The 12051-nt window shown below is 34.1% G+C and overlaps 1 protein-coding gene across 4 annotated transcripts in view; it reads left to right on the top strand.

The window, feature by feature from the left end:
• The window catches only part of NRK (Nik related kinase), a 148080-nt gene that overhangs the window by 79544 nt on the left and 56485 nt on the right, over positions 1 to 12051 (top strand). For all 4 annotated transcript variants that reach the window (XM_088028956.1, XM_088028958.1, XM_088028957.1 and 1 more), the window contains exons 5-8: positions 3949 to 4074; positions 7357 to 7467; positions 8962 to 9052; positions 11906 to 12036. In XM_088028956.1, coding sequence (XP_087885082.1) covers positions 3949 to 4074; positions 7357 to 7467; positions 8962 to 9052; positions 11906 to 12036 — 459 coding nt within the window. The remainder of the gene's footprint in view (positions 1 to 3948; positions 4075 to 7356; positions 7468 to 8961; positions 9053 to 11905; positions 12037 to 12051) is intronic.

The following is a 12051-nucleotide window of genomic DNA, read 5'->3' as shown; positions in this document are numbered from 1 at the left end:
GGATTTCAGAAGCCACCTATTTTTAATTAAAAGGTCTTCTTTTCTATTTTTAGTTTTTTAAGGAACCTCCATACTTTTTTCCAAAGTGGCTATACCAATTTACATTCTTGCCAACAGTGCATGAGGGTTCCTTTTTCTCCATATCTTTTCCAACACTTAATATTTCTTGTCTTTTTAATTTTAGCCATTCTACTAGGTAAAATAAGTCAGACTAAGAAAGACGAATAACATATAATTTCACTCATGTGGAATCTAAAAAAGCAAATGAATAAACAAACAGCAGAATCAGACCTATAAATACAGAGAACAAAGTGATGCTTTCCACAGGGAAGAAAGTGAGGGGATGGGTAAAATAGGTGAAAGGGAGTGGGAGATACAGGCTTTCAGTTATGGAATGAAGAAGTCACAGGAATGAAAGGTGAGGATAGGGAATACAGTCAATGGTATTATAATAGTGTTGTGTGGTGACAGATGGTACCTACACTTGTGGTGAGCATAGCATAACATATAGAGAAGTTGAATCACTATGTCATACACCTGAAACTAATGTAACATTGTATGTCAAATATACTCGAATTTTAAAAAATTAAAATTACACTTTTTGGTCAAATAATCTTTTCTTTACATACTACTATATATTTACTTTGTACAATAAAGAGTACTCTTGAAAAGGTTATATAAATTGAACTTTTATAGATGAACTTTTAAATTACCCACTTGGCCTGATGGATATAATGTACTTATGTGTTTATTTATAATAAATACTATTAAAATAATATTATAATATTATTTATAATCAAATGAAATTTAGAGCTAGTAGGAATTCAAAGGACCCAGGTCGTTAATCCATTTGTAAAGTGTAATTACTTCCTGAGTCATTTCATATCACCCTCAACTTCATTATGCACTATCCTGTATTCATCAATGGTTGTAATTCATGTATGTGAATCTTATTTCCTTGTATATAAGTTCCTTTAAGTTAAGGATATGATATCTAAATGCATAAACCGATGATATGCTCATTGGAAATTCCTAACAATTTGTTACTTTTTTAAAGTTAACATTTTAAGATTTTTTTCTCCAATGCATTGCACCTGTATACACATAAAGTGTGATGATTTTTAAATTATTGAGAAGAAAAGAGCTTTTTTTAGATTGGTTAAGAATAGTTACAGATAGATTATGGAACATATGGAAACTACTATGGAACATATGGAAACAAACTACTTATACTTCATGGTATAAGGGGAATAGCTTCCCATTTCAATCCAGTGTGATAAAAGTGATGAAACAAAAGTTGCTGATGTTTGTAGATTAGGGTAAAAAGTGGAGAAAGGTGTATAGTTCTGATAACACTCTAAAGCAAATGAGAAGTTCAAGTAACAGAGATACTCTATGATAATACCTTACATTTATAACATTCTTCTTTCAAGGACTTCAAAGAACTTTAAATTAATTGTCCCATTTGGCTCCATTAATGTTCCATGGAGAGAGGTAATGGCTGCCAACTTCCATCAGATTTCTGAGGATAAATTCAACCTTGAGAAGATTAAGTGAATTTCCAACTTTTAGCTATTAGTGGTAAAACCCAGGTGTCCTACTGCCCAGTGTAGATGTTCCTTTTTTTTTTTTTTTTAGAGAGAGGGAGAGAAAGAGGGAGTGGGGAGGGAAGGAAGCAGAGGGAAAGGGAGGGAAAAAATCTTAAGCAAGCTCTGCACTGGGAGCCTGAGGTCATGACCTGAGCCCAAATCAAGAGTCGATGCTTAACTGACTGAGCCACCCAGGTGCCCCTAGATGTTCTTTTATGATAACATACTGTCTTCTACTAAAGATATCTCTTGAAATTATGTATTCTACCTTGGAGATCCCATATGAAAGGATAGCTTCAATTATCACTATAGATATAATCCTCAAAAACAGTACCTTTAGCCCTGATCTGTTCCCTGAGTGGTAGACCCATATCTTTAATCTGTGAAATTCTATGCATCCATAAAAAGGAAGTACATTTATGTTTATTGATGTAGAAACATGCACTTTAGGTATAGAATAAGACATGCAAGTTGCAGAGTAGTGAGATATATATATTCTGAAGGAATAAACATGACTGGAGGAATATACACTCAGCTGTTACCACTAGTAGAAGGAAATATTCAGTGAATGTATAGCATTTACATATTTTACTTCATATATATAAATACATTTTATCCATATATATCACTGTTGTGTTTAAGAAAATAAATGACTTTAAGCATATCTTTATAAAGGATTAGCACAGATAAAACCTGTACCTTAAAATGCAATGAGTCATAAACCAAGTCAGTGTGGTACAGGCATAAGGATAGACATACAGATTAGTGGAATAGGACTATTTCCATATATCTATGGTCAATGGATTTTTGACACGGGTGCAAAGATAATTCATGGAGAAAAATAGTCTTTTCAACAAATAATGCTGAGACAACTAGATATCCACATGTAAAAGAATTAACTTACACCCCTAGTTTATATGAAAATTAACTCAAAATGATCAAAGGCCTAAATGTGAGAACTAAAACTATAAAATGCTTAGAAGGAAACATTTGGATAAATCTTCATGACCTTAGATTTGGCAATGGATCCTTAGATACGACACTAAAAGTACAAACAATAAGACAAGAAATCAAAAAATCAGACTTTATCAAAATTAAAAATTTTGTTTCTCAAAGGACACTATCATGATAGTGAAAAACAACCCACAGAATGGGAGAAAATGTTTGCAAATCATACACCTTATAAAGTACTTGGATCTAGAAGATATAAATAAATCTTACAATTCAATAATAAAAAGACAGATAACCCAGTTAGAAAACAGGGGCAAAGATTTTCAACTAGACATTCCTCTGAAGATCATATACAAATGGCGAATGAATACATGAACAGATCATTAATATGATCAGTTATCAGTGAATTGCAAGGGAAAACCACAGTGCGATACCACTTGAAACCCACTAAGATGGCTATAATAATAAAACAGAAAATAATAAGTGTTGGTGAGGGTATGGAGAAATTGGAATCATCATTGCTGTTGGGATTATAAATAGGTGCAGCACTTAGAAAACAATTTGGCATTTCATCAAAATATTAAATACGGAGTTACCTTTTGACCTAACAATTTCACTACTAAGTATATACCAAAAAGAAATAAAAACATATATTCACACAAAAACTTGATATGAATGCCCACAGCAGCATTTTTCATAATAGCCAAAAGGTGGAAATAACCCAAATGTCTATCAATTGATGAGCGAAAGTAAATCAAATAATGATATGTTCTATAATATGGATGAATCTTGAAAAAAAAGTCACAAAAGTCCACATACTATGTGATTTTCATTTATATAAGATGTCCAAGATAGATATAGCTAAAGAAATAGAAAATATATTAGTGGTTCATTAAAGCTGCGATGTGTGTGTAGCAGAATTTGGGAGTGATAACTAAAGAGTATGAAGTTTCCTTTTGGGGTGATAAAAATGTTTTAAAATGGATTGTGGTGATGGTTGCATAATTCTGTAAATATACTAAAAACCATTGAATTTTATACTTTAAATGGATGAATTATATGGTATGTAAATTATATCTCAATAAAACTGTTACAAAATAAACAAAAATGTAATGACTCTATTCAGTGAAAACTTTATACAGTGGCCATTGCTGCTGGTACAGGGATCACACTTTGAGAACCACTGAATTTAAAGGATCTTCAATTAAGCTTTATTTTTTCCCAAATTCCCAGTTAACCAGAGGTCTCCATTCTCTGACCTTTCTAGTTGAGATTTTATTATAAATTACTCTGTGACATAATGGGTAGCCATAGGATTTCCTTTGTTCTGCCATAGTTTAGGATTCCATAGTTATTAACTGGCATAGCTTAAGAGCTTTATTGTCTATTGTGTATTCTTATTCTGCAGGATGAAGAAGAGGATCTCAGGACCGAACTCAACCTTTTGAAGAAGTACTCTTTCCACAAAAACATTGTGTCCTTCTATGGTGCTTTTTTCAAGTTGAGCCCCCCTGGCCAGAGGCACCAACTTTGGGTATGTATTTAATTACCTTCATCTTATTTCCTAAGACTAAGTCTCACTTGAGGAAATACATTTTCAAAAGCTGAAATGTCACTTTTGTGCACCTACAGGAAAATTTTAAGAACTCAACTGCTCAAAGTAGTATGACAAAATGTATTCTGATTCCTGGAGATGGGAATGATAAATATGGAATAATTTCAGGAAACTTAAGTTCCCGGAGAGAGGATTCAGGATAAATAGGGGAGACTCAAATGAATACTGGGAATATCTAACATATTTCTTGTCAAATATAGTTTTGCTGCTTTTAACTTTTTATGCACATTTGCTGATAAATTAGAGGTATGGCTAAGGAGACTACCTGATAAACTTGCAAATGATGACTGGATAAGTATCAATTCTAATTAGCATTTGGTATGAACATATGGGTGAATTTAAGTTTCTCTAAGTATATGCACTTATGTAACTACCAGGAGTTCTTTTCTAAATGATTAGTTGACTTATCCTTTTCTTACCCTATTTATGCCTAATGCCTATACTATCACAAATTACTGATCAATGAAATGTAAATTTTAGAGGGCATCTAAAACCTACACTACAGTTGCCAGAATTGTTGCTGCTTCCCACTATAGCAGAAATAGTCAAATGACAAAAAAAAATGAGCTTTGGTCAAAGATATGTTTATTTAAAAAGGGATATTTAGAACATAAGTGAGGTCAGTGTACACTTGCTGGCTACATTTCCATTTCCAGTTCAAGTCAAGAATAACATTGTTGTTTTCAAAATAATAACTAAGACTTTTCAGAATCTTCAGTTGTCAAGGAAAGATTGTTACACTTCATATAATGGACTTTAGGAAGAACAGTGGACATTATAGAAAGGTTTTCAACGAGGGACTGAATTGAAATTGTGGTTCTCAAACTTTAGCATGCATGAGAATCTCCTGGAAAGCCTGATAAAACACAGATGGCTGAGCTCCACCCATAAAGTTACTGATTCAGTTGGAGTGGGGTGGTGGGTCCATGAATTTGAACTTAACAAGTTCACAGGTGATATTGATGCAACTGGTCTGGGTACCACACCTTGAGAACCTTGAATCTTTAATTCTATTTTCTTCCACATATCCAGTTAAGTATATCTTCTACTGTCTGCAACTCCAGTTGACATTTTATTAAATATTACTCCACAGCTTTAATGGCTACTGGTATATTTTTGGCATACAAAATTTGTCTTTCAATATATTTTTACTTACAAGTTTTTTTCCTCTTAACTGTATAGCAGTCTCCTTATTGGATATATTTATCAGTACTCAACTCATTCAATCATTTAACATTATTCATTCAGAACCATCTATTTGGGGCCCCTGGGTGACTCAGTTGGTTAGGCATCTGCCTTTGGCTCAGGTCATGATCCCAGGGTCCTGGGATTGAGCCCAGCATCTGGCTCCCTGCTTAGCGGGGAGCCTGCTTCTCCCTTTCCCTCTGCCTGCAACTCCCCCTGCTTGTGTATATGCTCTCTCTCTCTCTGTCAAATAAATAAGTGAAATCTTTAAAAAAAATCCATTTGCCACTCCTTCTGCTAGATTCTGGGGATACATGGATGAGCTGAATAGACATGTCCCTGACCCATCAGAGCTTAAAATTCATTTGCAATGACTGGTAGCAGTCAAATAATCACACATATGAGTAGATAATTGGTCAGAAGGGAAATAACATGCTTCTATGTGGGCAAGTAACAAAGGAATCTAAATTAAGTTGGGGAACGAGAAACTCTTCTTTGAGAAACTTCCTTGAACTGTGATCTGAAGGATGAATAAATTATTTGTGGAGGTAAGGGTTTTCATTAAGACCATTTACAATTTCTTGCCCATGTAAATAAAAACAAATAGGAAGTGAGTAAATGACTAATTACCATTTATAAAGTGTATGTTCTGGGCACCATGCTTACAAAGCTGAGAAAATAATTGAGAATGTCCTACATTCCTTTCAGAGTAGAGCTCTTCTGACTCAGGTAATATTAGCAAGATTTTCCAGGGTGCACCTGAATGAATGGCTTTAATTCAGGTTTGTCATGGTTTAAAATGAGCCCCTTTTCTTCCATTACCACAGTTGTACATGTTGTGCCCAATTAATATAGTTAATATGAAAATTAAGCTTTTGTGGCTTATCTGTATTATTGGTTTTGTTAGTCTGTTTCTCTTCTGTTTCGTGAGAGCATACTCAGGTGAAAGACATGCAATAATATTAGTTGTGAACAAATATAAATTAAAAGAGTGATTTTCTGAAAAGAAAATGTTAGTATTCCAAAAGGAAATAAGGTAGAGTTTTAAATATTCATGATTTGGGGCCTATTTTTTTGGTTTCCTTCTTCTATAGCAAAAATTAATTAACTTGCCTACAGTTCAAAAAAAGACATGTTTTGTTGTATTTATATAGCAGTTTTGACACAGGCATTAATGCATAAACCTGTGCTTAAAAAAAGTTTGCTGGGTTGATTATAATAGCTATATTCTCTTTCACATTGGCCAGTCCTCTAGTTAGCTAAAATGGGAAAGGAAATTTACTAGTTGGGCCCCTGATTCATTGATGGCAAAAAGATAAATTTTCTGAGAAATTGAGTTTATTAATAAAGTAATATCTGAATGAGATGCTGTCAATGATAATAGCCTTAAAATAGATTTTCCATAGCAGTAAAATCATTTGGAAAAAAATGCCCTATAGGAAGGCAATTGACAGTTTCCCCCTTGGAATTGTAGTTTGCCAGTATCTTAGAGAAAATAATCTAGAATTTAAAATAAAAACAAAAGGATAATAAAAACAAATCTAGTCTTAATTTTGAGGTGTAAATTCTTTTGAGATACTTCTTTCCTGTTTTTTCACTTGCAATCAAACTGTTACGGTCTTTCCCCTTGAACTCCAGTCATCACTCAGGCTTGTCTCCTGTACAAGCTTATTTCTAAAGGCATGTAATCATTCTGTTTTCAATAAACTGAATGTTCTTCCTTCTCAGTATATTCAAACATTATCTATCCTTCAAGGCTTAGCTCAAATTCCACCTCCTAGTTAAATATCCCTGGTGTGATACCTCCCTTTCCTCCTTCCACAGATCCTTGGATATGTTCCAACTCTTTTTAATTCCACTAGCCTTTAGAGACTTCCACCAGACAATTGAGCTAGTCTTTGCAGTGTCTTAATCTCTAAACATCACATATAAATACAAGCCATATGGACTGAAACTCTCCAGATATTTTCAGAGAATTACTTTCTAATTCTTGACACTTGACTGGCTTCTCTGCAGATGGTGATGGAATTATGTGCAGCAGGCTCGGTCACTGATGTAGTAAGAATGACCAGAAATCAGAGTTTGAAAGAAGACTGGATTGCATATATCTGCCGAGAAATCCTTCAGGTGAGTCTTCATACAGTCATTCTCCCCCGGCCTTGAAAACACCTGGGAGTAATATATGCAATGTACATTATACCTGTCTATATAGGGTGGTTTAAGAATTCTGAACATAATTTCTGGATTAGGATACCAAAAAAACTCAAATGGCTTTAGAGAGAGCAGATTTTCAGGTGATGTCTTTAACTTTAGGTAGACCGCAAGATGGGTAGCCAGGGCCTTCCAAATCATGGTCTTTAATGGCCCTGTCAGAATGAGACTGTTGTGTTCATTGGATCATGGAAATAACCACTTGGAATATTTATTACATTATTTGGATTTTTAGAGTTCTTTAAAAAAATGTAGCACTATCATTAGAGATTAAGAAAAAAGTAAGACAAAGGTCAGTGTTTTACAGAATGGTCCCAAACCATCCATAACCATTTTGCAGACAGCTATCCTATTTGAATAATGCCCTGCTTGTAAAACTTGCTTTATTTTGAATATCAAATTGGATGAGAACAATCTTCTTAATCTACCACACTCAGATTTTTCTTTGTGACTTAAGTGGTTAGGGTCACCAGAGGAGGATATAAACAGAACTGATGGCACCACTGATATATAATGTTAGAATGTTCTTCCTCCCATCTTAATTGGACTCACTTGTGCTAATAGTGTAACTAGTTGAGTGTAAACTCTGGACTGAGTTTAAATTCCAGTTCAGTATATATTAGCTTTGTGTCCTTGAATCAGTTACTTAATTTTTCAAAATCTCACTTTTCTTGACTATAATATGGGGTGATATTAGTACCCTCCTCAAAGGATTGCAGTGACGATTTCATAATTTCCTCCATGTAAAGCACTTAGCACAGTCCCTGGCAGAAACTAAAATAAAGGACTCAATAAATATTAGCTGTTTTTACTGTTACTTCTATTATTAATCCCCAGTTATTATCTGGAGAAATCTCCCTGAAGCCAGGTCACGGGTTAAGCAGGGCACAGGTTAGTTTTAGTGGTGAATAGGCTGGATCCAGCATGGTAAGCCAATACAAATTGCAAATGCTTTAAAATGAATTTCCATATTCTCCCAAATTCTCAGCCTACAAGGTTGACTAGAAAATATTTTGGATTAAACAAATGGTTGGATGAGGAATAGAGTAAAACAATGGCTGAGCTATGATATTTAAGATGTCCAGGTCTTCACTCTTATGGTTAGTTGGAAATATGGAAGACTAGAAAGGAAGGTAAATGGCCCAATGTATACAAACACTACTTTTTGGTGTTCTTTTCCTTTCATGGGTGTCCTGATTTATTTTCCTTTCCTTATAGCCAAAAGTAGTATTTCTGGGAACTGGTTGTAGTAATTCCAGCCTAAAGAAAGAATTTTGTCTGAAAAATGCAAATCTGGGCCGTTTTTCTTACCAAAAGGTCTTCCAAAAATACTAAGAATAGTACCAGAAAAAGAGAAAATATATATACTGATGTGACTTTTTGAATAAATATGTATCTATCTATGTGCAGGGCTTAGCTCATCTTCATGCACACCGTGTAATTCACCGGGACATCAAAGGTCAGAATGTGCTACTGACTCATAATGCTGAAGTAAAACTTGGTAAGTTTGTTCTTGTACTTTAAGTGAGGCCCCCAGTATTTTAATGGAGAAGAATCTTTTAAGATAACTGTGTTTTTTATCATGTCATTAACACTATCCTCTACTTACTTAGGCTGTGTTTTCCTTGCTTGCAAAACCAGTCAAAATTTGAAAATTTGTTTGGGAAGGGAGGTGGAGCAGAAGAAAAAGGCACCTTTTACTGCTTCTCTGAAATCATGTAGTTAAAAACTTTTAAATTATAATGGAAGACTTACATTTTGGTCATTGTTTTATTCTCTATTAAATATAAATATTATATTTATTTTAATAATTGAATTATTGAATATTTATTATGTGCAAGCTTCTGTGCCATGGACAAGGAAACAAAAAGACAATTCTTCCACATCACAAAACCATATTTTTCAAATAATATCAAAGAACTTTTAAATTACTTAAGTACAAATTGCTTCTTTGGAATTTTCCCTCAAATATTTAAAGAACTGATATCAGCTGCTCCCATAACATCCAACTTAACTTCAGAATTAGAAATTAAAAGACCAGAAAGTCCCTGGCTTTCTATTCCAGGATTCAGAATGGCATAATTTATTTGAAAATAACCACACATACTGTCTCACAGGCACACAGGGCACAATTTATTGCATCCTTTAATGTTTAAAATAAATATTGTTGGTTGGTTTTTAAATAATACCATATGAATAATGTCAGTACTATGCAATGGCAGATAACCTCATTGATATAGAATATAAATTACTGGTTATTAAATCCTGTATTATTTTTAAATGATAATCAATTCTTGCCTACCATGTCTCTTGCATGACCTTAAGATAGTTCCCATTTTCCTGATGAACAAAAACAACCACAGCAGGAATTTTTGTTCATTCATTGAGAATGTTTTCATTGAATATTTGTGGAAGAAGCTTGAGGTAATTGTTCTTGAAATAAGGAAAAAGTAATTTCAAGAAAATGTATTATGTCTTATGTGTCTAAAAGCTACAAAGCTAGCAACACAATTTTAAGACACTGTTAATAAATATGGGGAATTTGGATCTCACATTCAAATGTGCAGGATAGATAGTCTATCACAAAGCTACATACACACTATGTTCACATGTGGTAGCACTCCCATATATTTCTGTCAGGTTTCTGGCCAACTCTACCATTTGCAACACAGAAGAGACATTGTAAGTAAATGAAGAGCCACTGAAAATTCTGTCCCAAAGTCCATGCGCTAAAGCTTATGTACTTTACTCTGTAGGAGAGACCTTTTAGCACTGGATTAGAATTCAATCAGGCTTATTTTACATATAACCATTATACATTTGGTTTTACATTTCTCAGATTCCAATATATTTTTAAGCAATATATTATAAGGAGAAGGTTGCAGAAGGCAAACCCGAGGACATCAGAGGGAGTGTTGAAAGGAAAGAGACTGGAAAGTGATCGTATTGTAATTGCAATTGATCAATCAATAATCCTTACATTCTAGTACCGAGGTCATTAAAGAAAGGTTAAATTATACCACTGTTGAGATTTCATCTCTACTTTTATCTAAATTTCAGGCTTTTCTTTTTTCCTTTTCTTCCGTCCATCACTTGTCTTCTATTCTTTTCCCCTTTCATTTTCTTCCCTGAATGTCATATATATTAGCTCATGGACTTCATAGGTATCTCTTGGCCCTTAAAGTTGGCCCTCAGGGGATAGTAAGAATGCTGAGCTTTGATTTAATGTATTCTCAAAAAAATATCTAGATGGGCGCCTGGGTGGCTCAGTTGGTTAAGCGACTGCCTTCGGCTCAGGTCATGATCCTGGAGTCCCGGGATCGAGTCCCACATTGGGCTCCCTGCTCAGCGGGGAGTCTGCTTCTCCCTCTGACCCTCTTCCCTCTCATGCTGTCTCTCATTCTCTCTCTCTCAAATAAATAAATAAAATCTTTAAAAAAAATTTCTAGATAATAAGATTGTTCAACACCCAGTGATGATTTTCACATATTACAGACATTTCTTGTTTTGTTAAATCCTTCCTTAAAGACTACTTTAAACTCTTAACTTTTTAATTTTTCATTTCTTCTCCTAAGTTTTTCAAACTACTGTTCAGTCAGTGTTGTTCTCCATCTTTTAGATTCCTGGAAACCATTCTAAATTAGAAAATCTACTTCATTTTTCATCCCTGAAAAAATTCATCTACTTTCATTTTTCATCTTATTTTTTCTGGACTAAATAACCCCAGTCTACTTTAGCCTTTTTTTCTGTTACTGAGGATACCATACTAAATATTTTCATATAATGTATCCCACAGATGAATAGAAGACTGAACTTTTATAGTCTAAGCTAAGATATAGATACCACGGTAAATATTTGCATCTGATTCAGAAGATCTGTAGAAAAACTTAAACTAAATTCTAGCAGAAAACTCATTTTTCTTCATTTGTGTAATAGAACTTTCTAATGTCATGAGTGAGGCTTCCCAATAAACTACTAATAGGTTTTAGATTTCTTAGATGTTGTTTATAGTGCTGGTGTTCCTCCAGCTTGGTGGCAGGTCCAAACACTACATATGTTATCACTTCAGAGGTTCAGGGTATACTGATGGAAATTTATTTTTAATATTCATGGTAAACTTTCAGCCAAACCTACTGTAGATTTATAATAGCACTTCTGAGTCTCTTTCCAACATAAATAGCAGCAAAAGCCTATTTCCCAGTATTCCTGGAGTAGACTTCATGGTAAAGTTTTCTGGGCTGGAATGAAAATCTGTTATCCATTGTGGATTTTCTATTGGCTTTCCAAGTTAAAGCAATAACTTATTGAGCTTTTGTTACTGATTAATTATTTTGACATATGCTGAATTTTGCAGTGGATTTTGGAGTGAGTGCCCAGGTGAGCAGAACTAATGGGAGGAGAAATAGTTTCATCGGAACACCATACTGGATGGCACCTGAGGTGATTGACTGTGACGAAGATCCAAGACGCTCCTATGATTACAGAGTAAGTGTGAGCATT

This window comes from Eumetopias jubatus, unplaced genomic scaffold (genome assembly GCF_037043125.1).
Source record: "Eumetopias jubatus isolate StellerSeaLion01/CBP00866 unplaced genomic scaffold, mEumJub1_p1.0 scaffold_11, whole genome shotgun sequence".
Lineage (NCBI taxonomy): Eukaryota > Metazoa > Chordata > Mammalia > Carnivora > Otariidae > Eumetopias > Eumetopias jubatus.
Note: the sequence above shows the minus strand (reverse complement) of the source record. Positions and strands in the feature narration are given on the sequence as shown.